At 46.3% G+C, this 25,982-nt stretch overlaps 1 protein-coding gene and 1 long non-coding RNA gene across 14 annotated transcripts in view; one reads left to right on the plus strand and one right to left on the minus strand.

Annotated features, from left to right (window-relative positions):
* The window catches only part of LOC310883289, a 77,783-nt gene that overhangs the window by 17,760 nt on the left and 34,041 nt on the right, over window positions 1-25,982 (minus strand). For all 13 annotated transcript variants that reach the window (XR_014573452.1, XR_014573453.1, XR_014573454.1 and 10 more), the window contains one exon: window positions 1-23,919. This exon is cut by the window's left edge and continues 17,760 nt beyond it. This is a non-coding gene — a long non-coding RNA (uncharacterized lncRNA). The remainder of the gene's footprint in view (window positions 23,920-25,982) is intronic.
* Window positions 3,720-17,013, plus strand: LOC310883288 (uncharacterized protein; the record flags this gene model as incomplete). Its single annotated transcript, XM_083803343.1, has 2 exons — window positions 3,720-4,454; window positions 8,325-17,013. The coding sequence occupies 2 exons, from the start codon at window positions 3,720-3,722 to the stop codon at window positions 8,523-8,525; spliced, it is 936 nt and encodes a 311-aa protein (XP_083659469.1). The 3' UTR covers window positions 8,526-17,013.

Consider the following 25,982-nt stretch of genomic DNA (forward strand, 5'->3'; position numbering starts at 1 on the left):
GTAGAAAGGATGAATCAAACAATAAAACAACAATTGACTAAGTTAATGATCGAGACACAGCTGCCCTGGACGAAATGCTTACCATTGGCACTTTTAAACATAAGAACTAAACCACACAGTGAGACTGGATTATCATCATATGAAATGTTATATGGTATGCCTTATTCTCAAGGGATGCCCCTAGGGAACAATGTAATTGAGGATCATAGTATCCAGAAATACATAATTACCATTGGAAGGAGATTACAGGAGCTAAGAGAAATTGGGATGATGACTCAGACACCACCTTTAGGATTTGCTATTCATAAGATACAACCAGGAGACAAGGTCTTAATAAAAACCTGGAGAGAAGAATCATTGAACCCCCGATGGGAGGGACCGTACCTTGTTTTACTTACTACTGAAACAGCTGTGAGAACAGCAGAAAGGGGTTGGACCCACGCATCCAGAATAAAAGGACCAATAACTACCGAAGCCTGGAGGGTTGAGTCCACTCCTGGGGAACTGAAACTGAGATTAAAGAGGAACTGATATCCCAGCAATGAGGTTCTGCATGAAGTAAGGGCACTGGATAAAGAGGACAAGGCTGAAGGGAGGAAAGGGAGAAGGCAAGACCGGGGTAGGACCCTCCACTGCGGTGTGTATGGTCTACCGAGGGAGGCAACCCCTATGGGTATTGACTGCCGAGTGAGAGGGCCTCGACCGGACTTCTCCCGCGCTAAGATCAGGTTGTCCTGAGAAAAGTAACATGAGAACCTCTTAAACCCATAATGAAATTGTGATTAGTTTTTCCAGGAGCTGGATCACCCCGAAGGGCTGAATGGTAACACAAGCTCTGAAAGCGGGCCCAACCTCATGATTGAAGGCGTTTCCCACACTCTCAAGATTGGACGACGAAAAAGGATAAGAAATGCTATACTTTCTGGTATTGTTTTTACAGGGGCAATTGGGCCATGGGCAAGAATGGAGGAATAACTTTTTCACTTTGGGGGAGGAAGTGGCTAGGGCCTTTAACCTTAGTAACTGCTGGATTTGTGGAGGACCGGGGGGAACTGAAAGTTGGCCCTGGGTAGCAGGCCCAGTTGAACCCAAGTGGTGGGTCAGTAATCTGAGCGAAGTTCATAATGGGACGCAATTTTGGAAAGAGGAAGGAGGCCCATGGCAGTTACACTCATCAGCTCGGGGTGTATACTGCTTGAACAGAACAGGAACAGTGGCGGTGGGAAAAAGCATTTGCAATTGGACTCTGTCTCCTGGATATGATTGTACCGATCCTGGATGTAGTCCTATAAACTGTACAGCACGTAGTGGGAAATGGAACACCACACATGTTCAGCTGAGAAATGGGACTTGGCTGAAATGCTCATACAGAGAATTTTTTGGATCCGGATGTAAAACTGTGGCAAGAGCACAAGCAGGGGGACAATTTGATGGTCAAATCTTGAGCTGTCAGCGCGATAACACCACTAAGGAACAGCATGTGGTGCGGGTCTATCGCTGGAGATGGCAGAATGAGAATGGGAGGCGAGTGTTCTTTAAGCATTTCTGGTCAGCTTATAATATAACTGGCCACCAAGGAGAACTGAATTGTGACTGTAAGTGGAAACCCGATGCGGGAGCTTGGAAGTGCGCATATACGAGTACGAACGGGGCAGACATTGTAACAGGACCACTCGGTAACAAGGACACTCTGTATTATCACGCCCCAAGGGCTAAAAAGGGATGGAATGGTCCTTTTCCAAATGGGACATGGGCCCTAAAGGGACATTATTGGGTGTGTGGCAAACATGCTTACAAGAGGCTACCTGAAAATTGGTCGGGAATATGCTATGTGGGGTACATAAGACCCTTGTTCTTTTTATTGTCACAAACACAAGGAGATCATTTAGGAATAAGATTATATGATGACCTGAACAGAGTGAAACGATCTATAGATACTTCCTTAACCGGGGGTAGTGCCCAAGAATGGGGAAAGGATGAATGGCCTCCTGAAAGAATCATACAGCATTATGGGCCAGCCACCTGGAACCCGAATGAGTTGATATCAGGAGCCCGAGAACCTATTTATAATTTGAACCGAATAATTAGGTTGCAAGCTATCCTCGAAATTGTAACAAATCAAACAGCGACAGCCTTGGATCTTTTGGCTGACCAATCCACTCAAATGAGAAATGCTATATTCCAACATAGAATGGTCTTAGACTATTTACTAGCAGAAGAAGGGGGAGTATGTGGAAAACTGAACGATTCTAATTGTTGTCTACAGATTGATGATAATGGAAAAGTGGTCAAGCAGATAACAAAGGAAATTAGAAAGCTAGCCCACGTCCCAGTACAAACTTGGAAGGGTATGGATTGGGATTTCTTTTCATGGTTGCCTGGTGAACCATGGGTTAAAAGGATGCTGTTTTTATTTTTATGTGGTATAGTGACATTATTGTTTATACCTTGTATGATACCTTGCTTTACGTTGTTGATACGGCGAGTAATAAATAGCACCCAATTTGTGATGACTTCAGTGGAGAGAAAAGGTGACGTGTCGATAATGATGCTTAAGAAGTGGACACCCCGAGAACTGACTGATGAAATCCAATTGTTACTGACAAAGGTTGAAGGAGAGACACGAATTGATGATTAAAAAAAAAAAAAAAGGGAGGAATTGTAAGAAATGGTCCAGCAATTCGTGCCACTAAGGGGTTTTGAAGGGTTAACATTGAGGCCTGGGTTTAGGCGAGAAGAGAACAAAGGGATTTCTTCGGAGAAAAACTGCTGACTTTGCACGAATGTGCAGTAACTTCTGACAGCCGGCCAAGAGACCACTAGATAAGGAGGAAGAATATGAGCCTCCCTGTCTCCCTGTCCGAGCGGCCCCCGAGAAAGTAACAGAGACTGATAAGCAGGTGCACCTGGAAGGACGTCGGATTCGGGAAACCAATTATAATAACCTTGTCTCTTTTAGAAGTAGTAATAAATATGTATTAGCCTAGGAGTATAAAAAATTAGATGCCTTACGTAACGGGTGTGCGTCCCGGTGGAGCAGAGACTCCCGGCGCACCCAGCGCTGTTTGCTTGCCTCTATTCGTTTAATAAATTGTAAACTCTGATTGTAATCCTATTTGGGACTCAGTCATTTATAACATAAATGCTTTTGCAAGTTCACCAAGTGGTTCTTGGGTATAAGTGTATAAGGACATGGCTTCGTGTTTCCTGAGAATAAAGCTTTTAATGTAGTGAGGAGGAGGGAGGGAGTAACATGGTCACAGAGAAAAACAGGGTGCAAAGAATAATTAAAAAAAAAAAAGCATTTAAAAGGGTTTTCTGATTGTGGTGGTTTTACTCAGGTGGGCAGCTGAACTCCACCACAACTGCTCTCTCACTCCCCCTCCTCAAAGAGAAAGGGGGAGAAAATACGATGCAAAGAGCTTAAGGTTTGAGATAAGGATGGGGAGATCACTCAGCAATTATCATGACGGGCAAAACAGACTCAGAGTAGGGAGATTAGTAAAATGTATTGCCTATTACTAACAAGCTAGAGTAGTGAGAAACAAAGGAAAGAAACCAAAAACACTTTCCCTCCACCCACCCTCTTCTACATACCCCCCCCAAATGGCACAGGAGAACAGGGGAATGGGGGCTGCGGTCAGTCTATAGCACTTCATCTCCGCCACATCTTCACGGTCACGCCCTGCCCCTGCTCCACGTGGGGTCCCTCCCATGCGATGCCGTCCTTCCCGAACAGATCCTACGGGGGCTGCCCGCAGGCGGCAGCTCTTCAAGAACTGCTCCCGCATGGCTCCGTACCACGGGGTCCATCCCCCAGGAGCAAACTGCTCCAGCACGGGTCCCCCACGGGCGGCAGCTCCCCCCAGGCCCCCTGCTCCTGCGTGGGCTCCTCTCCACAGGCTGCAGCTCCGGCCCGGGGCCTGCTCCTGCGGGGGCTCTCCGTGGGCCGCAGCCTCCTCCAGGCCACATCCACCTGCTCCACCGGGGGCTCCTCCACGGGCTGCAGCGTGGAGATCTGCTCCGTGTGGGACCCGTGGGCTGCAGGGGGACAGCCTGCTCCACCAGGGGCCTCTCCACAGGCCGCAGGGGAACTGCTGCTGTGTGCCTGGAGCACCTCCTGCCCTCCTGCTGCACTGACCTTGGTGTCTGCAGGGCTGGTTCTCACTCCTCCCTCTCCCAGCTGCTATTGCACAGCAGTTTCTTTTCCTTTCACAGAGGCACAAACAACATCACTTACTGGCTCGGCACTGGCCAGTAGCGAGGCCCTTATCCAACATGGGGCAGCTTCTGGATTCTTCTTGCAGAAGCCAACCCTTTGGCCTCCCGCTACCAAAACCTTGCCATGTAAACCCACTACACCGTTTTTCAAAAGGCTTCAACAGCACGATGGGTGTCAGTGGAGGCACACATGGACTAAGCCCAGCACCAACAGCTGCTCCCCAGGGAAGCAGGTAATGCAATGAACAGAAAGCATTGCTGCTAGGGCAGGATTGTGCACATCTGGAAAGAAAAATTGAGCAGTCTGTGGCAGGGATTTAGTGCTTAATTTGTAACAAAGGGTGGGAGGGAAGCTGATGCAGGTACCTGCAGAGAGCTATTGCATAGGTCTGGTCCTGCAAAGTGCTGTGGGCACTGCAGGGGATGCAGTGGGAAACCCTTGGAGGATGGACAGAGTTCAAGAAGGTGAGGTGGGGGTGTGCATTCAGATACAGGTGGGAAATGGGAAGAGTTTAGGAAACATAATCACCTGCTATAGGTGTCTTTAGCAGGAAAAAGTTTTGAAAGTGCTGAGACAGAAGGGTAGGCAACCCCTCCAGAGGGAGAAAGAGGTTCACTGGGAAAAATGTCACAGGCTATTAGCCTCTGCAGAGCAGAGACAGAAAAGTGTCATTGGCATTTGTATTACAGGAAAGGGTCAATAGGAACAAGCTGAAAATGCAGTGTCTCCACTGCGTCTGTGATTTTCAATCACCAGTAGAGTTATGAAATTTTAGTTCCTACATTCTCTTTGTGAAGGTTTCAGTCTCTTCTGAAGACTGGGACAGAAAGGTCAAGGATGAAGTAGTCATTCTGTGAAAAACTGTTCTCTCAGTAGTAACTGTTTTTACCTTGACTTTATAGATTGTTTGTATGAGTTCATTCTGGTAGGTGCTGGTTGTATGACCTCAGCCTAAGGGCTTATGGGAGAGCATCTTGTATGCAAGATAACACGCATCACTTTTGGCAATGGCATATGTAGGTTCCTTGGGTTTTGATCTGCTTTGCATACATGGATCACAGTAATTGTGGGGAGAGATATTGATGGCTTTTATGTATTTCTATGTTTACTGCATTATCAAACTTGGTTCCATTTTCTATTTCTTGGTATACAGAAAATTTGCTCCTAGAAAAAGGGGAGAACAGGAAATAATTTTGTAGCATAATATTCTCTTGGCGTAGGCTGTAACTGTTCACAGCCATATACAGCTGCCTCAGACCATTATTTTCGATCATGGACTCCAGTACAGGACTGTGTGAGTGAGAGAGCTGTGTGCAGTTGGAGGGGTGGGAGCTTCCTTTTCTATTGTAATAAGCTCCCCTGAAGTGTCTCGGTAACTTGCACATAAACATGATGTATTTCCTGGGAGACTGTCTTATGCACTGAAAATCATCTTCACTTTGGTGAGGTCTTGTTAATTCTTCTCTGAGCAGATGTGGTGATGTCTGAAGGCCTGGCTGTACATCACTGTTCTGGGTGATGTTTGCAGAGTTATAGGTTTTACGAAGCATGTAAATGGACTTTTTGTAAAAAATAAGTTGCAAGACAACATTTTCATACATCACTTTTGTATAAGGATATGTTAGAAAAGCATTTCCTAGGAGCGCAGTAGCTGTTGGATCTGTCCTGGAGAAGGGTGAGAAACCAGATCGTTGGACCAAGGAATGTATGGGCTCTCGTGTATGGTCTGTAAGCAAAACATCCATCTGGTGCATGGAGATCTCATGATGAATACAGTCCAAAAGTACAGGCTGAAAACTCAGCATTAAGTTTCCCAGTCCCAGTTTTGGTTTTACAGCTGACATGTGGCTACACAAGTTGTCCCAGTCTAGTTTGGGGGAAAAATAATTATACAAGAAATAATCCCAGTTTTGGTGAGGTATTTCACATGGCCAACATTACTTTGTCTCTTGACCGTGATATCAGGGACCACCCATGAGGTTCTTCCAGTCCTCTTCCCTCTGGTAATTATCCCCCTGATTGTGTCAGGGTAGAAATTACACCTGGCTGCATGGGGGACGCACTAATGCTAGTGGAACTTGGGTGGGTAACAGGAAATAACTCCCTGAACAGTGACACCGAACATTGCTGCAACACATGCAGGGGCTGCAGAAGCCTGAAGATATTCTTGTGGGTTCAGATCCCAAAGGGATTATTGAAAGATCAGAGCTGGTAGATCATTCTTATAATGAAGAGCTGATGTTGATATCTATGGCTAAGAAATAGTCAAACAAGCTGCTTTTTATTTGCAAAGCTCCACATTCATCTACTGGTTTCACATTCACTTAAGGGCTTTTCACTCTTTAAATTACTGTATGGAGGGTATTCTTTCCTGTCAGAAGCACTCGCAGGAAGAGGGGAACAAAAGTCGGAGTATGATCTAGTGGGTGATAAAAGCAAGGAGAAACAACCCTTTTGCAGGTGAAAGGGAACACACAATATACATGGAGCTAAGAATACACTGGTAGTCTAATTAATGTTTTGCCAGACTAATAGTTCAAATTATCTAATTATTACAGAATAGTCTCATAAATAATATAGTCAAAATCGTTATATATTAACTTCCTGATACATTCCCCTTCTGTCTGGCACTGTGGCCTTACTTATTATGCCTCCCTTATTATGCCTCCCTGGGCCCAGCCTTCCTTGAGACCAATGTGGCAGCTGTGACACATTATTAGTGTCCTGAGTCCTCTACTGGGACAAGTCTGATATTCATGGTGGCATTTCTTTCTCCGTCAATATGGACTCCAGTTACTGAATCATAGCTAAAATTTGAAAGCTGCAAAACAAACCTACTTAACATAAAGTGCTATTGTTGACTGTCTGGATTATGTCTTTTACAGATGTGATATTGCTCAAAATATTATTATATTTGGTATTCGCATGAGTTATGCAACCGTCACTTTTCCCCTAGGCAATTGTAATCACAGCTAAAACTAAAACCAGTTCAGGTCACAGCAATCCCTTGGATGTCTTCTCTATCTAGATCCTATTACTTCATCTGGTTTTAGGATCTCAGAAAGGGCACAACAGACACAGAACAAATATTTGGGGAAAATCCTTCCTCAGAAACACAAATAAAGCCTAAGAAGCTCACTAAAAGTTTGCAGATGCACTTGCAGCTGTAGAAAATTCATCTTACAGATCATGACATCTCCCTAAAAACTGTAGTACTGTTTGGAACAGTTGCTCTTGCATACCCAGAGTAAATTGCTTTGATACACCCCATGGCTTATCACAGTTTTGGATCTTCTCTCGGACTATATGAAATCTGTAAATTTTTAAAAAACATGTGGATGAACAAGATACAAGGTTCAAGGCTGCATTTGTTGAAGGCATTGTGGACTGTATTATACGAACCACCTTGACGAGATGTCCTTGGCTACATTGGGATGATGGTTTTACCTGCTAACCTGCTTAAGAGATGGAGCACTGTGACCAAGTATTTAAGGTACAACTAAGGAATGCCAAACCCTTAAAGGCAAGGTAAGACTGTAGTACTCTATCTCTGACACCAAAAGACAAGTTAAAAACTTGTTTGAGACTAACCAGTGATGCTAGGGTTTCCTACCCTGTACGGTGCAACAAGGCAGTCCAGAGAGAGGCTGGTGGGCTCACCTGCTTGTAGCTGTCAGGATAAAGCGCGTCCTTTGTCCTGTTACTTACATGTTTGATGTTGGCAAGGACTCGATATAACTACCTTTCTGGACAGGCTCTTGATGGAGATGTGAAGGCTGGAGATGATCTGACTGAGATCATGAGGCTCCTTGTACCCAGGCAGGATTACTGCTGGGGCCCCGAGTGCACCACTGGGCTCTGCAGCCACTTCGCCTCATCCCCGGCTCTTGGTGGCCCCTTCCATGGATGCAGCAGGGATGAGGCTGTGGGAAAGGCCTGGGAGAAGCCCAGTTAATGGCTCCAGAGCCATGCTTAACCTCAGGCTGTTGCCCCTGGACTTCAGACAAGCTATGTTGTAGGCATACCTATGCCCACCGATCCTGCCCTGATGACTTGAATCAGCATTGACCATGGGCTTGTGTGTCATGTCTCACCACTGCAGGCTTTCCTGGCCATCCCTGGACTGTTGGCTGACCCTTCTGTCATGGGACCTGCCCTGCTCTGCTTGCACGGGTGCTATGGGAGTGCAACGCTTGCCAGGAAAGCCCTTGTCTTCCACAACCTTGGATCCCGGCTCACCTCCCTGTGCAGAACATCCCACTCTTGCAGTGATACTATCCCTACCAAGCAGATGGGCATGTGAAGCTTTTAGGTACTGGTTTCTTGGAGCTTATTAACACTTGGGCTCATTTGTGCCCTGGTTAAATAGCTGCAAGCTATCCAATAAACAAATCGCAGTCCAACCTGCTGAAAACTTGCATTTTAGCTTGTGCTATTTACAACACGACTGGTCCAGGACCATTATTTTTCTCATAAACATGTACAGATTTAATGTATGATGAGAGCATCTCTGCCTCCATTTCTGGGAGGCAAAAAGCAATAGGAAATACATGACTTCCCAGGGGCCATTAAAAGTTGGGAAATCAGGCACATTGCTCCATAAGGAAGCAGCATGCTGGGAGTCAGCTAGGAATCATGAGTCCCAGGGGTGGGATGCAAACAGGAGTGCAGGATAGCACAGGATAGCAGTAGGGGTTGAAATGAGAAGGGGGGGAGGGGCACAACACAAGAAACAAAGAGCTCTGCAGGCTGGGAGAAGGGGTGTACACTTTATTTGGTTCAGAATAAAATGTAATGAAGGTTTGAGCAGACCTACTCCACCTGATCAAAGTAGAAGCAGTGATCTTGTTTAAAAATGTATACATACATAAGCTTATCTAAATGTGAGAGGGAGATTTTTGAGCGCTGAAAATAAAACCAGATTAGCAGATAGGTCAGGATGGGTCAACTTATTTGCCTGTGCTGGATGACAAAACAGCAGCAGTGGTGAGCAGCCTGACTGTGCTGCTGGACGGGGCAGATTTAGAGCCTGGAGGCCTCAGGATCTCCACTTGGTAGCTCTCAGACAGAGGAAGGCAGAGCATGTTTCTTTGTGAGACTGCTCAGAAATAGCAGAGCTCTGCCTCAGTTCCTGCTCTTGAAAACCTGCAAGGCTAGAAATACAATTTACTAAAAATGTTACATGCTGCAATAAGCAATGGGTTGGTGTGGAGAGCACAGAATCTGTCCCACGGAGCAATACATCACTGTGAACTTGGCATCCCGCTGCACTGAGGGGAATAGATTTGTGGAAGAGATGTTTAAGGGACTCTTAATATGTTTCATGAATCACAGAAAGGGGAATTTATATCTTTTGGGGATCATGACAATTTAACAAGGTTTTGGCTGAGATTCTAATGGCTTATAGCTGATGTGTAACTATTATAATATAAAATTTAAAGGTCTTGTCCAGGTGAAGTGGCTGAATTTAGCAGTACTCTAGAACCATGGATCTGAAGGTAAAAGCTGCTCTCATGTGCCCTGGTGTGAGTCTGGAGTCGCTGTGCCAGGCTGGGTGTTAGGGGATGCAAGAGCTGCTCCGCAGCTGCTCTCCTGCCCAAGCAGGGCTGCAGCCTAGCGAACTGAGCACAACTTTGCCATCCACTTGACCTCCCAGGTCACACAGCATCCACTCCACCACCTCTCCTGCATTTTGCGAAGCTTTCCCATTGTATAGGATAGCTTTTGTGCCTTACAGAGAAAGCCTAAGGAAAGAGATGGGTTCTTGGCCACACAGCTTTCAGATGAAGGATTCATGGGAGGTCAGAGCAGCATTTTTTAAAGAGCTTTTTCTTGGAAGAACTACTGCCTCCCTAGACTAAGCACATTTATTTTTTCAACAGAAAGGGAGATTAGTTCCTGGTAAAGGGAGTTCTTTCATATGTGCAGGGCTGCACCGTGGATATATGCATGTCTCTCTGTAGATTTTACTGTGGGTACACTGCTTTTCTTTACGTGCCTCTTTGCCTATGATGCTACTCATGCTGGAGGTATTAAGCATGCAGCAGTGATAGTCCAGGCACCTGAACCTGAATGTCCTGAACACCAAGACAATGATCAACATTTCTTCTGGGAGCTACTTCATTGGGTAACCAGTTCTGTATGGATTTCATTCATTTTGTAGCTGTACTACAGGCCTGGCACAATTTTGCATTATTTATCAGTTGGCCATGTCTCAGGTGCAAGCTTATCAGAATATTCTGGAGTGTGCCCAATTCTACCAGCTGGCTGTGAGGACGTGTAGTAGGAACTAAGTCTTTTAAGTGCTGATATAGAAAAATCATCATTTTCTAGGGCATGGTTTGTTTTATCTTAAGATAGATCTCCAGAACAAGTCAGATGAATGGCTCCAGCAATGCCCGTTTCTCTCACTGCTTGCATTCAGGAGCCTAAATGATGAGCTGAGGTGAAGACCTCTCTACTGCAGACATCTCAAGTTAAGTTATTCCTACTCAGCACCTGCCTTTGGTTTTTAGAATCTGATTTGAGAAATACAGTTCAGGGAGATGTCTGGGTGCCTGATGCTGGCATGGGTCAGTCAGGGAAACACAACTAAGGGTGGGTGGGGAAACAGGGTGTCTGGCAGCTGTGGGCTTGCCTGTGGGACCAGAGCTGCACCCAGATACAAAGAGGAGGAAAATCAGTCATTCAGGGCTTGGGAATCTACTGGGCATGACTGATGAGCACCTCTCTCAGCTTCTCCAACACAGAACCAATTCAAACTAAAGTATTATTATTGTTATTATTATTGTTGTTGTTGCTCTAAAATATCCTTTTCTCTCTGTCTCTGGGCTGAGACAACCTAATCAAATCCAGGAGTAGTGCAGAAAGGGAATTGCTGAGGGGTCAGGGTATGGGAAAATGAAACCCTGTATCCCTGATGGAGCAGCACAGTACAGCTGACAGCTAAAAAGAAATTAATTTAGAATGCTTTTACTGCTTATTTGCTTGCTTGTCATCCTCACTGTTGCTGTAGTTGGTTTAATTTTTCATATTTCTCCTGCTCATGATATAATTTATGTGATGTTTTGCCTTTTGTTGCTGCAAGACCCAGGTCCTGGATTCAGGCGTGCAGCTTCCATCAAGGCAGAAAAAGAGAGCAGGGAGGGGGGAGCCCCCAAGATAGTGCGCCTTGAGATGTGCTTGGAAAGGGAAAAAAAAAACTCAGAATGTGACCCTAGTATATCTTGAAGGGACAGAAAAGAGAAGGTAAGGAAAATGAAACTAAAAAGTATTATTAAAGAAAAAAAAAATCTTGAAATGAGTCTGGGCTTCTCTCTGAATTCTAAATGCTGGCGACACTTGAGCAGTCTCTTCAGGAAAAGTACCATCTCCTCTTATCTCTGCCAAGTGTTGTTATCAATAAATAGAGGAAATCTGAGCTGGGCTTGTAGTGGATCCTACAACTGAGCTTGTGCAGAGTGTCCCAGGAAAGCCTTTTGCTACATCTTGCTAGGAAAATGGTCAGAGAAAGTCAGTACGAGGCAACCCCATGCTAGCAGAATTACTGCTGACATATCACAGCCTAAAGACACTCACCTGCAGCAGCACAAAGCTGCAACCACACCATGTCTCACTGGGATTATATTCCCAGCACACACTGCAAAGGGGTTGTGAGGGTATTTCTGAGTGCTTGTGCCTGACAGAGATCAACCCAGTAAAAACTGGTTACAAAATAAGAGAGACAGTTAGTAGATCTATCTGAGCCAAGCAAGCTGCTTGCACAATTTTAGCATGAATTACCCCCTTGGATAGAGTAAAGCCTGGAGCAAGTGTGCTGGGGTGAGAGGAGAGGTTCATGGGGCTGAGACGTGCATGCAACAGGGTGCATCAGGAGTAGGGGGCCGTGTCTGCATAGCAGAACACACCCGTGGGGGCAAAGACCCTCTCTCCTCTCGGGTGTGTGTCTCTGTGCGAGCAACAGCCTCATCCCCTCTGTCCACTTGGATAGGATCTCCCAGTCCTGGATAACACCGCAAGGTTTTCACCTGGATCAGTGAAATGCTGTCACCCAAAAGCGAACTTTTTCCTTTCCACTCAGTTCAGCAAAGCCTCAAGTGAGTTGATAGTAGCAAAGGTTGAACCTCCCAGTCCTTGCTGCATTCCCGAGCCATGCAGCCCTCCAGCACAGGCTGCATCCTCACGCCATCCCAGGCCTGGGGAAAGGACACCCCTCTCATTAAACAAGTGCACTTTCCTTTCAGCTCTTCTGAAAACCTATTGATCAGCACCGCTAAGCCCTGGCTAAAGGTCAGGTCGGATGCAAAGGCATTTCTGGAGCAGGCACCAACCTGCCCTTGCTGTGCCCACAGCGCTGCAGGGCCCCCACCCCCAATCCCACACCACCTCCATCAGACTCAAGAAAACCTTTCATCTTCCTGCTCCGCAGCTCACAGCCACCTCTGCTCTTCTTGTGGGCTTGTGGGTTTGGAGGGGCACACCACTGCCCCTGTAGCCAGGCCATGTGCTTTGCATGTGCTACTGTATGGGAGAACAAGATAAAAAATGGTTTGTGTCTTATCATAGCAGTCCCAGGAGCAGGGAACACTTGGGGAACCCCTGGGTCCCATCGGGGCACCACACAGTGCAGCTGCTCTGTGGGCTCATCCCTTCTAAGCTCATCCAACCCTGCCCCTTCCTTACCAGAGCCAGAAGATGCTTCTGTCAAAACAAACGAACAAACAAAAGAAACACCTCAAAATCATGTGGGCTTCATACCTCAGTACCCTTTACTAGAAGGTTATTCCAGGAGCTCATATTCACATCTTTCTAGCAGTTAGAAAATTTCTTCTGACAAACCTCAGGCTGGATTCCCTGGTCCCAGGGGGTGCAACTTCCAGGTCTTTTCCCACTCAGGCAGGTCCCAGCCCCACAAGTCTCAACACCAAAAGCTTTCTCTAGTATTTACCTTATTTTTCCTTTCTTAATATTAGACGGTTCCTATTTAGTTCCCTGATACTACCATATTGACTGGTCTTCCTATTTGAAGCAGGACTTCATCTCCAAGCCATCTTCCCTCATGCATCTTCAAATCTATTTAACAAGCATTGACAAAAGCAGAAATGTCAGCACCACAGTGTTGGGATGATGCTGTTCTTCCCTTCTGAGGCCTCCAGTTGTCTGACAGGAGTATTCTGAGTTATAAATCAATTTGCAAAAAGTCACTGTTTTCTTCCCCTGGCTTGGGAGAAGAGCCCACTGGCTTGGTCTCTATCCAGGACTTCATTTCCTTGCTCTGTCACAAAATACATGCGTCCCTTTCTCCTACCAAATTTGCAAAAGATAATTCCTGGTCTTCCCTGTACATGGGCCAGGCTCACCCCTCTGCAGGGCTCACCACAGGCACATCCTGTGCTTCCTCCCAGAAAACTTTTGTGCATGCATCTGTGTCTGAAGTCTTTTTTAACTCTACACACACACACACACACACACACACAGACACACAGACACACAGACACACAGACACCAGTGAAATCCAGCAGGGAGTTAAAGTTCTTTGTATATGGAAACATCACACTACGCTCTAACTCTAAAGTGCTTTGGGGATCCTCTAGGATAAAAGGTAGCAGAGAAATGTAAATGTAAATGCATTCTTTGGATGAGCCCTCTGGATTAGCAAGTGAATTTTCAATTGCATCTCCCTGGCAAAGCTGTGAGCTGCAAGGGTGTCTGCTTACATTAATTCACTGTAATCTCCCCGACCTCCTCTGGTACGAGGGTGGGGAATCCCACGTGCTCCCCCTGTGAGCCCAGACCTTTGCATCAAGGCGGGGGCTTGTGGCTGGCAGGGCACCCGCTCTTGCACGCTGCCCTCAGACTATTTCAGAAAGAAAAAAATGAGAGAACCATTTTACGTTTGTTCTCAAATGTAATACACGCTCAAGTTTAAGCAAATAAACAAAGCTGGCTATTATGTAATCTGCTTTTTCTCAGCATCTGCGTTTCAGGATGCAAATCTTGGGAAGGCTTTGATTACAGAAACTAGGGCATTCGCAACCTTGACAACAATTTCATACGTGAGCTGAATGCAGTGCACATGAATGTGAGCAGAAAACGGATCCCAGAGGACTCTTTGACAGCCCCTCCGGGTTCCCAAGCTCCTAGGGTTATTTCTGGGTACAAGACCTCTTGAGACATCTGCTTGAGTCATGTTATACACTTATAATTTTATGAATAGAAGAGTTTAAACCAAAGCTCCTGTTCTGCCTGCACAGAACATGGTCAGAGCAAATACCCAGCCTGGGCTTCCACCTTTAGCAGGATTACCACATATAAAAGTATAAAACTGATCTTGCAGCCCGGGCGATACAATGCAAATATACATCCCTCCCATTCTCAGTGACCAAAGGCACTGGGTCAGCTTGGGCAAGCTTTCAGGAGAGCCCTGATGAGGACAGAGCCCTGTCCTGTCCAATTTTGTGTTTTCCACCTCTGGACCAGAACACTATCAACTTGCAAAGTAACTTTGTTTACTTTTTACCAGCACCATTTCCCACTTTCCCCTGTAATCATATAATTACCATACTTCATCCATCACCTTTACACCCATCATCCATCATTGTTTAGCTTGAAGAAGGCCTCACACAGAAGCATTGCACACATTAGCAAATGCTGATCAAGGGGAAACGTGTCCAAGTGTGAGAAGTCACTGCACACAAAGCCAGGTTACGTGGAGTAGCCGTGGGGCTGTTTCACACGCAACATTTTCCATGGACATAAATGTACCTCATTTCCCAAACAGGTGAGCTGAGCTGTGCCCCAGAAATGTCTAGGTCTATTCCAGAGACAAGTCCAGTTTCTACATGTGAAAATTAATTGATGTGCAGAGCACTTAAATGACCTTCAGTCTGCCCTGTTGTGATATCAAGCCATACATCTAGAGCCACGATTAGGCTATTTCAGTGCCTGTGGTACCAAAAGAAACAAATGAAACTTTTTTTTCTTTTTTTATCCTGTGGTGCACAATCAGGACAAAAAAGCCCTCCTGGGCTGTATAGAAACCAGTCATAGTATCTTTCCTTGCAAAACGCTGTTCTTACTGCAGCCACAAACATATTTCATGTTTTCTTCTTCTTCTGATTATTTCCCCTCTGGCCCCAAACTGTCTCTGACCACTAACACAGCTTGATTAGGATTCACCTCACTAATTACTTGCTCATGCTATTTTCTCACCTTGAACACCCCTTCCCAAATGTGGGTCTGTGTGTTTCGTCACCTGCCAGTGCAAAGCAGCCCCACTGTCCCGGCTGTTCTTCCAGGAACAACCAAAGCCCAGTGCCCCGCGACGGCCACGAGCCCCTCTGATCCTCAGGACCTGTTAGATGTGGGTGCTGCCTCATTGCACCCATCACTTCTCTTTTGCAGCACCTTCATTTTGCTCTCATACCTTCTGTGGTCCTTTCCCAGGTGCTGTCATTTCAGCAACTTCTTGAAGCTGCTGCTTCGTTGTGGCAGCTCCTTTGCTTGCCCGCTCTGGCTTCCAGCATCTCCGTCCCAGCCACGTGCCTGCAGCACTGAGCTCCCCAGCCTGCTCTGCTGGGAAGGCTGTCAAGGGCTCTTCATTCCTTTTGAGAGACCGTGAGCTGTCTTCCTATCAGGGAGGTGCACACTTCTCCCACAGAGTCCCTGTTATAACCCGCTCGGTAAATGAGGGAGGAATACTACAGCTCTTTTATATTCATGGCCTGATTTATTTAGCTAGAGCTTTCCTGTGTAGAAAATTCTGCATCTCCCTCACCCATAAGACATCTTTGTTCCTGTCACCCAGCATCAGAAATGTGTAGAGGCAAGCAGGAAAAGGATGTTTGCTTGGTTCTTTCTGTACACCCTTCCCTCGGTATTTCTGGGATAAATTGTCTTCTTCACAACCTGAAAGCAAGAGGGCAGTGGTGGGCTTCAGGGCTGCATCTGCAGAGATGCTTCCTCTTCTCCAGGCTCCTGCCCCAGTCCAGTCCCGGGGGGCTGCTGAGTGAGACCCAACACCAGGTATGGGGCTGGAGGTGGCTGGTGGGGAGCATCCCCTGCAGGGAAGGGGAGCAAGGAGAGATGAGAGACACCTTTCCCTGCACAGGGAGCTGGTGGGCCTGTGATCTGCTGCATGCACAAAGGCTTGCTACAAATGTTCAGCTGAGTCCAATTAAAAGGAAGAAAAACAGATGCAATGGGGCTGAAGGAGAGAGGAAGAAGCCAGCCCAGGTGTACCAATGGGCTCCATCAGAGGGAGAGGAGAAGTGCCCACAGAAAAACAGGAGGACTGGAGAGGAAAAGAAAGGAAGAAGAGGTGTATCCTTACACATGCTCCTTGTGTGCAGCAGGTGAGGCTGCCCTGGGGCAGAGGAGGTTACACACAAAGGATGAAGCACTCCAAGCAGGAGGTGGAGAGGAGACCGAGACATTCCTCAGAGCCACACTGCAGCACACCAGGAATGAAACCAGAGGATCTCTGACTGTTCCCACAGACATCAGCCTTGGCTCTATGAATGTTTGCTGTGAAGGCAGCAGTCTCCTCTGCACTGTCCCTTGCAGCTTAACAGAGGCTCTGCTTGGGGCTTGGGGAAGCAGCAATATTCTGCAGCCCACAGCCCCTCTTCCCAGGGGAAGGGAAGGTGTAGGGGAGGTGGAGAGTCCTCTCCCCTCTGCTCAAGCTGTGTGGAGACCCTGGCTGCAGCCTGGGCATGTGATACCACATGTAACTGAAATGTAAAAAAAATACAAACCAAACCAAAAAAAAAAAAAAAAGAAACTTAAAATAAGCGACGGTGAATATTTCATGGAAGTCTGGATTGTGGCTGTGTTTAACAATTTGTTTGATATGGGGACAATGATAACATTAATATTACAAATTAAGAACCCTGTAAATCCCTGAGGTTGAATACTAAAGCCTGCTTGAGAAACCTTTAGATAGGCAGTATCGTTCCTTTGCCTATTGCTACCTCATTTGATTCACCAGCTCAACCCACACAACAGCATGTGGGCTCCCAACCAGTCACCCACCCAGCTGACAAGGGTAGGTTCCCTTCCAAAGATGATGGTGATGGAGATTCCTCTGGTTGTCACGTCTCCTCGCAGAGGACTGAAAACTCCTCCGGTGCTGCTGGGGCTTTGAGACTCTTACAAAGTGACCAGGAGGGGAGATGTAATTACAGGTGCACAGACTGTGAGCAACTGTACAGGCTTACTGCTTTGCTATTCTCTGTCTTCTTTGTTGTTCTGGCACCAGTCTGCTGTCATGCATCTTTATTTCAAATGGAAGTGTTTGGAAAAAGGATGTGTTTTTTGAAACGTCTCTTGAGTCCTTAATATGTTTTCATGTGCTCTAAAGTGAATAATCTTAATAATGGAAATGATGCCCTGTTACAAAGAGTGTGAGTAGTAAAAGCGTCATCAGAGCTGCTTGAATAAATCACTAGAAAGCTGTAATATGGACCTATGACATGCATGGTTTTGATTATTACAAAGTCCCACTGCACTGTTATGCATAAGAAGTATGTGCATGGAAGGCAGATCAGAGAGGAGCATCCATCCCCATGCCTGCTCACAGAGCTGCCCTGGCAGAAAGAGATACAGAGACAGGACTGGAGGCTGACTGCCATCTCTGGGACAAAGAGCATGGGGTGAGGACAGGCAGAAGATCCTGGGTGGACTCATGCCCACTACAGTTCATGGATTTAAGAGTGAGACAGTGTGTCTGAGCCCATTGCCAGGTGCTCCATTTAAAGTCCATGGAAGAAAACAGGCTCCTCTGGGCAGGAGTCTGTGTGAGCTGGTTGCAGATGGGATAAATGACCTTCCACTTTAGTACAGAGGAAACAAGTAAGTTTTGTGGACAGAGCTGTCTAACTTTAGTTCCCGAAAAGGGGCAAAGGCATTCTCTGACTTGAGCCTATGTGGACAGTGCAAAGCTGTCAGGCTTTGTGTGTCCCCTCCTGAGCCCTCAGAGAATTGCCCATTTATCACCAGCCCCCTCAGGCCTTTACAGCTGGACTGAGGATGGGTTGTTTCCCATGTTAGATGTGTCTCTGTGCCTGGATGGCTATGTCACCATTCTTGGTAATTTCAGGGGCAGCTGCTGCGAACTGGGGGAGCCCGAGCATCAGTGCACCCTCTGAGGGCAGCGTCCCTACCCACAGGTACGCAGTGTAGTTCCATATGCCAATTGATGTGACTATTTAATTAAAGACCAGGGATCTCTAGATCTTCCAGATTTCTCCACCATATATACTTCATGCATGTAGAAAAACTATTTTAGGAGCAGGACTGTGTAGTATTTTCCATCCACAAAGAGCAAGACGTGACTGTCTCTGTTATTTTAGAATACGGGAAAATACCACCAAAAGAGCCTGGAACATGAACATTTTGGTTATAGCTGTGTGTGTGTGTGCATGCACAAGCATGTGTGTGTTGCTATATTGAACCAGACACAAGATGGCAACCAGTGCCATCTTCAGCCCAGTCGAAGATACTCAGCTTGCAGCGTGGAGTGAAGGACTGACACCAAGCAGGCGGCTGCACAGGCTGTGTGACACACGGGGAACGACAGCCAAATGGCTCAGCCTGTCCTGTTCCTTGGGGCTGCTCGTGGCTTTCAGTGCTGGATTCCCCACAGTCCAGATACAGCTCAGTCCTGCAGTTTGCTTCTCTGCTGACAGCGATCCTTGCTGCAGCAAGATGAAAAAAAAATGTGGGTGAAGGAAAAGAGAGATTGATGGAGATCCCTCTATAGACAGACGTTTGCCCAGAGCTGTGCTGTTAATTGAACTGGACTGTTTTCAGAAGTACTTAATGCACAGATTCGAAATTAATGCACAATATTCGAAATATGAAGGCAGTTCATACACTGGATGTGAGCACCAGAGCCTAACGAGATCAACTTTAAGAAATGCACCTACCAAGCCCCCAGACAGGCTGTACAGACAGACTCAGAGCACAGCCGCTGGATTTGCAGACAGAAGACCTTGCTGAAGCGTGTTGATAATAGAAACAAGAAAAGAGTGTGATAAGGAGAAGCTGAGAAGGGATAAAAATGAGACAGCAAAAGTAAGGCTTTTGTTATATTGTCAAGGAACAAAAACTAGAGGGAGTGAGAAAACTCTGTGAGGAATAATAGCAAAGTCACTAGACAAGGTAATAAATATGTCTGATTAACAACATAGCTGCAGCCAGGAAGAGACAGGAGAAGGATACCATTCTCAGTTTAAAACAAAACAAAAGCAGGAATAGAGGTATAGGTAGTTACATCGGAGTGCAAAACTCTTGGCATCCACATCTAACACTGGAAGTGGAAAAGCTTCCTTATTTAAAGATGAGATAATTTTTGGACATGTAATCTTGCCTTTAAAGTGGAAGTGGTTTGGGGAAGCAAATATAACTCCGGGTAAGTGCACCTGATTGCAAACTACAGCAAGACAGCAGTGGTTTGCCTGGGTGTCCTCCAGTGCAGGACAAAAGTACAGGCTGCAACAGCACAGGAGTTGGTCACAATCTGTCCCTGTAAGCATCAAGGGCACAGCAGGTATTGCAGAAAGTATTACAAACGGAAGGAGGACACGCACCCTATTTCATGCCACTCAATTCTGAGATGACAAAGCCACACAGGAATCTGGGTTTCTGTTGGAAGAGTTTTTCAGAGCGAGTTCAGCAGATCCAGAGACAGTCTCCACAAGGCACCTGCCAACCACGCATTTCTCAGCTTTGCTACTAACTGATGACAAGTCCTGTACCCGCCGGGGTGCCGAACCAACTGGGATATAATTCCCGCAACATTGGCAGATGGGAGAAATGTGAAGTACCTCAAGCATATTTCTAAAGACCAAATCTGTGCATTGAGTATTTTTTCCATGAAGAAGCCACAAAATAAGATGTGATCTTGCCTACGAGGTCTTTGGACAAGAGAAAACCCATCCTTGGACAGGAAGCTGTTGGTAGCCAGTGCTCTTATTGCAATGCAGGGTAATAGAAACATACAGAAGGGACCTGGCAGTATGCAAACCAAATCTATGGCAGTATTCTAGAGGTGGGTGTCCAGAAGACAAGCAGAAGGTGGAAATAGACCTCAGTGCAGCCTACAAGGCAGCTGGAATGCATCACTCCATGAGTGCTGGTGGAGCAGGAACTGGTGAGTCTTCAGCTGGAGTCCTCATTCCTGACAGGGAAACTGTGCAGTCTGCAGCAGCTGAAGGGCAGTGAGAAAATGTCAGGTGAGCTGGGGATCTGGTCGATTAGAAATTACTGAACTTTACAGAAAGCTGCTCTTCATCTCCTGTGCCTGGAGACCTGCTTCACAGGGGTCTGCTTCCAAGCAAAAATTTCAAAGTGGCCTAGGAGGAATCCTGTCAAGTGTGATCTAGGATTGTGTTTTATTGCTTTCATCGCATGTCTGGTCTTCATTTCACTTATCTATTTCAGCTGTCTATAAATTAGCTGTCCGAGTCTGATTTTGTTTCCCTCAGGCCCCTTCAACGGGGAGAGGCAGACATCTTTGCAGGGTAACTCATCTGAGCCACCCATTGCCCCTGACTGTAGAAGCCTGTCTCTTAAGTCTGGATCCATTTTCTGGGGACACAGGAAACACAAGAAAACCAGCACCAGCAGCATGGCATTCCCAAGCGGGCAGTTAGCTCTGCTGCTCTGATGCTGACACAAGAGCTGAGCTTGTGCTGGGGCCAGGTGGGGGCTACGTATGGACAGTGCAAACATACCAGCAGCTGAAGCACTCAGGCTGGCGGCTCCCCAGGGCAGCTCAGCCTGTGCCTGAACTCCAAGCTGTGCCCCAAACTGCTCCTTTTCACCAGGGAATGTGGCCAAGTTGCCCCTGGCTTGGATCTGGCACTCGTGTACTGGCTGTTTGGGATCCACGCAGCCCTGCAGCCCTGGCACTATTTCCTTCAAGAGAGACAGGGTTTGATTCATGAACAGCATCTCCTCACCAGAGTTTCCATATGCAAAAGACTGCCAGCAAATAGCTTCTGCCATTTTGTCTCTTGGCAGCTGTGGATCAAAGCACATTGCTTGGCTCCCAGTGTGCTAAGCTGTAGTGAAGCCTCAGCTGCCCATACCATGGGCATGGAGCCCGCAGACAGCACCAGCACAGGGACGGCATCTCTTGCCTGGATGAAAGAACAAACTCCAGGCATAAAATCATGGTATGTCAGCCCAAAGACCTTGCCTTGAAAATCAGGACTTGAAGTCACGTCCTTGTCAGCCTGACCACTGGGCCTGTGGTCAAGGAAAGAAAGATTTCAAAGTTACACATTTTAAAAAAGCAAGACATAAGAAACCACAAGACTTTTGAGCTATTAGGCTGCCAGGCAAGTCAGAGAGATAGCCCTTAAGATTTATTAACATTATCTGCTACGCAACTCCTGATACAGCTTCAGAACTTGTGGGAAGTCTTATTTATCAACCAGAGGGAAAAGACAAATGTAAGAACAGGCCATGACAGATAATAATTCAATGTGCTGGGTGAACCTACAGAGACTGGCATTTTTCATTTCACTTCTCTGTTTGCAAAGAACTTGGCACTGGCGTTGTTTTCATTTAATTTCTCTGTTTGTAAGAGATTTGGCCATTCATTTTGGCTGAAGATCTGATAAGCAAAGCTAAGGAAACACAAGGCACATGTTGTTCTTGAGAGGAACAGAGTTAGGGAAGCCGAAAACAGCTTTTTATTAACAACTCAAATATTGACTGGATGTTGCAAGGAGGGAGGGAGTAAAAACTTGCTCCGTAAGTAACCTCAGAAGAATCCCAGACTGTTGGTGGGAAGTCTTTATTTTCTGGTTTTTTACCTTCATAAAGATAGTGTCACACTGGAAAATCAGGTCTCGCATTGTGCAAATGTCAGTAGTCAGTGTCTGTGTGTGGGGAGGATGCACAGGCACATGGACATTGGCATAGATCTGCAGGAGCTGTCATGTACGGAGCTGTATGGACTGGTCGGGTGTAATTGGATGGGGACACACCAGTGCAGCAGCAGTGCACCAAGACAGATGCAAGAGCAGATGCAGAGGTGTGAGAGCAGTAAAATGGTTGTGCCAGAGGGGCTTGAGCTTGTGTGGAAAAGCAGTGCCATCTGGTGTGAAACAGTAAGGGGCTGGCCATGCCAGCATACCATTAAGCTGGAAACTCTTCCTTCTTTTGGAAGTGATAGGAAACTAGAGCTGAGGAGAGAAGACACAGCCTGTGAGGCACTGCCAGATACACTTCTGGGCTGATGCCTGACAGTGTTCAACAGAAATACCTGATCTCTCAGCTCAGCCCTCCGGGAGCAGTAGCTGGTGATTGACAGGGTGGGGAATAAGGATGGGATGTTCTGGTGTGGAGACTGATGGAAAGCGAAGTGCCCTGAAGATGGGAACTGGCAGGCTTTGAGAGACAGAAACAGGGAAAGCAAAGGTTATCTTCTGTGGGAGCAGCCACACCAGGATAAAAAAACTGGCCATCCGGCTTATCTCATTCCCATAAGATCTGCTTATGCATCCTGCAGAAAATTCAGAAGATGCTCGTCTTTTGGGAGAAAAAAAAATATGGTCTATGAGTCAAAACACACGAGACACAGTCCATCAAAAGCACTTTTCTGCCCTCCATTTCCACTGATGTGTGATGGGAGTGGGGTGGAACAGCCCCTGCAGAGAGCTCAGCGGGGAGGGATGCCCTGGGGAGAAGGCTCTGCTGGGAACGCAAGACGAAGGGAAGTCCTGAAACACCTGCAGATTACGTGTTCTTTTTTTGTTGTTGTTTGCTTGATTTTTGCTTGTTTGTTTCTTTCTGCTCTGTGGGGAAAGTTTCTGTTAAAAAACTGGGCCTCACAACTGGGAATGCAATGACATGGAAATCTGGCATGGGAAATTCTGCCCATGGGTGCTAGAGGTCCCTTAATGGTAATGCCTTCCCTGGGGTGCAGAAATCACTAAATTAGGCAAGGACAGGAGATACAGTTAAGCCTCCTGAGTGGAAATGCTGCACAGCTGTAATTGGTCCTGAGGTAACCACACAGTTTGCCATGGCCATGCTTTAGCCTTTTCTAACAAGGACACTCTCCTTAAAAAGGAGTGAGTAAGTTTAGAAAGGTAGGTTTCATATGAACAGAAACTGGAAGAGGTGTCTTTTTAAAGGAGAGACAAGATAAGGCAGAATAAGAGTGAAAAGAGGATGGAAATAGATTTGTCTCCTGCCACTGTGCCCCCACGTGTACCTCCAGCACCTTCCTCCAGGTGTCCACACCAGCTCCAGGCAGGCTGATAGGACCCCAGGAAGAGCTGCTGCTTCTGCCACCTCAGAGGGTGGCCACCACGTGTGCTCTCCAGCCACCGGTCACAGCTGTCCCTGGGCTACTGCCACTCACAAGGGCAGCTCGGGGACCCCAGCAGCTGCTGGTGCAGAAGTGGCTTCTCCTTCTTCCCCAGCTCATGTCTGATCCCCATTTCCCAAGGAGCCCATCCAACCAGGGAGGGGTGTTCAGTTTGTGCATCAACACCCTGCTTATCCTCCTGTCATCTTCCTTCGCTTACAGCCATGGTGGAGTGTCTGTAGCTCCAGCTGACAACCACTGCTGGGTCCCTGCACTGCTGAGCCAGTGTCTGAATGTCCCATTCCCTCTGACCAGGCCTCCAGGTGGGGGCTTACTCCTTTACAATTGCAGCCAGGTCCTGGCAACACTTCTGAAAAAGTAAAAGCAAACAGAAAAGCACAAAGATGACCATAAGAACAGCCACAGTTTGCTCAGTTTTGCTGGACTGAATTTATTGATATGTTAGGTTTCATCAGAAATGTGTTTTCTGTATATTTTATTTAAAACATTTGTTCAGCTGCTTGGAAAAATGAAAGTGTTTTAGTCTCCCCCCCCCACCCCTCAGAGATAATAAGTTCTTAAAGGTAACAGAAAGGAAAAGCAAAAAGCAAATGGAAGAAAATGAAGCATACTTCTGCCGTTTCTGTTGGTTGCAAAGCCATTTCCCACTGGAAAAACATATAAAAAGAATATTCCACATGAACTACAACAAAATAAATTATTCTCAGCTGCTATTCTAGGGATAGGTATGGGCTAAGGTGGTCAACTCCTATAAAACCTTTTTTAAAAAAATTTTTTGCAACTTTCCCATTTTGTCTTACATAAAAATACTGTTAATCCTTTTCTCAGACTGAATACTTTATTTTCTCTTGCCTAAAAAAATAAAAATTACAGCCTTCCTTTGAGTGTCCCTACAACCCTCCTGGTTTTCAGCCAAACCTAGAGATTTGCAAAGGTGTTATTCTACTGTCTAGCAGGCACTCTGCAGCATCCGTGGACAAATATGCCCCTTTTTGGTCAAGTTAGAGCCTGCTGACGGGATTAAAGCGTTCTGGAAATTGCAAAAAGATGGGACATGTTTCATGAAAAGCTTGCTACCTGGGAGCCTTGTGACTTGGTTTTACAGAATGATGCCTGTAATTTTTTGACACCAATGCATTTGAAGACATTAGGCTTTTGTTAATTGGATACTTAGACAATAAAGCCTTGGAATGTGTTAATTTGTTGGACTGGATATGATTAGACTCTGTGATGAGGCTATTTTGCTAAGATATTTCTGCTATTGGCTAGCCTGACATCATGGATTCTGCTGAAATACAGAGTTTAGTGGTGTTTTGAACGTGGTAGTTATGTCAGTACACATTAATTCATGATGGACTACAGGAATATGGTACTCCAAATGTATTGCATGATTTATAGTCATTTAGTGCTCAGAGTAAATGTGGGAATAAAATGTGCCGGGTTGTGAAGGGACAAGTAAGGAAATGGGTCTTTGGAGACTCCTCCACAATGATAACTTCACTCTGTAAGTTTTATTCTGCTGGGCCAAGGCAGCAGTGAGCATGGAAGAGACACAAGCTGTTCACAAAGTTTTGCTTTATACCACGACCTCATTGAGTTGATTAGTAAACAACACCAGTTCTCCTCTTGTTTTCTGCTGGGTTAAATGTACCCAGGATAACCACAATCGATTCAACAGCCAGTAAATCTTCACTCCTGCACACTTGGTGGAGATGTTAGTGCTTGTTCTTTGAATTCCCCACAAGCCCCACTGCATTCAACGTGGGCAGATGCACTCTCCCACATGAGCAGGTGCTGTCCCTTGAGAGGCTCTCAGGGCCACCAGGTGTTCCCCAGGGAATCTGTCCCTGGCAGGTGGTCCCCACCATGGTGACAGCAGGCTGTCCATCTCTCCTGCATGCAAATGCATCTGTTCTCCCTTCCCTGCAAGGAGGAGGGGAAGGAAATTGGAAGGAATACAGAGGTGGGAGCTGGGTCTGTCTGGGTGTCAGCATGAGGCTCCCCAGGAAGGGACAGGCAGGTATTCTGCATAGTTCTTGCAGTTCCTTTGTTCCCCTTCTTCACCGGAAGGATCCGCCTTTGGGGCTCCCTTTACTGGCCACATCCCAGCAAAAGCAATGAAGCAGATTCCTCCTACATCCACGTACGGCTGAGATTCCAACTCTTTTTTTTTTTTTTTTTTTTTCCCTTCAGTTATCCATTTGCCATCTGATTGCCTCATTTCCACCGTCCTGGAAATGCAGACAGTTTCTGCCAGCTGGTTAATTTATGCCCTGGGCAACCACACGCAGATCAGATCACAGTGGCCTATTAGCATTTGGCAATACATGATTTTGGAGCTGTCTTATCAATATGGATTATACATAATAAAAACAGGAGGTAAAGCAATCAATAGCAACACTTTATAAGAGG

This window comes from Anser anser, assembly GCF_964211835.1.
Source record: "Anser anser genome assembly, chromosome: 18".
NCBI classification, from domain to species: Eukaryota; Metazoa; Chordata; class Aves; order Anseriformes; family Anatidae; genus Anser; species Anser anser.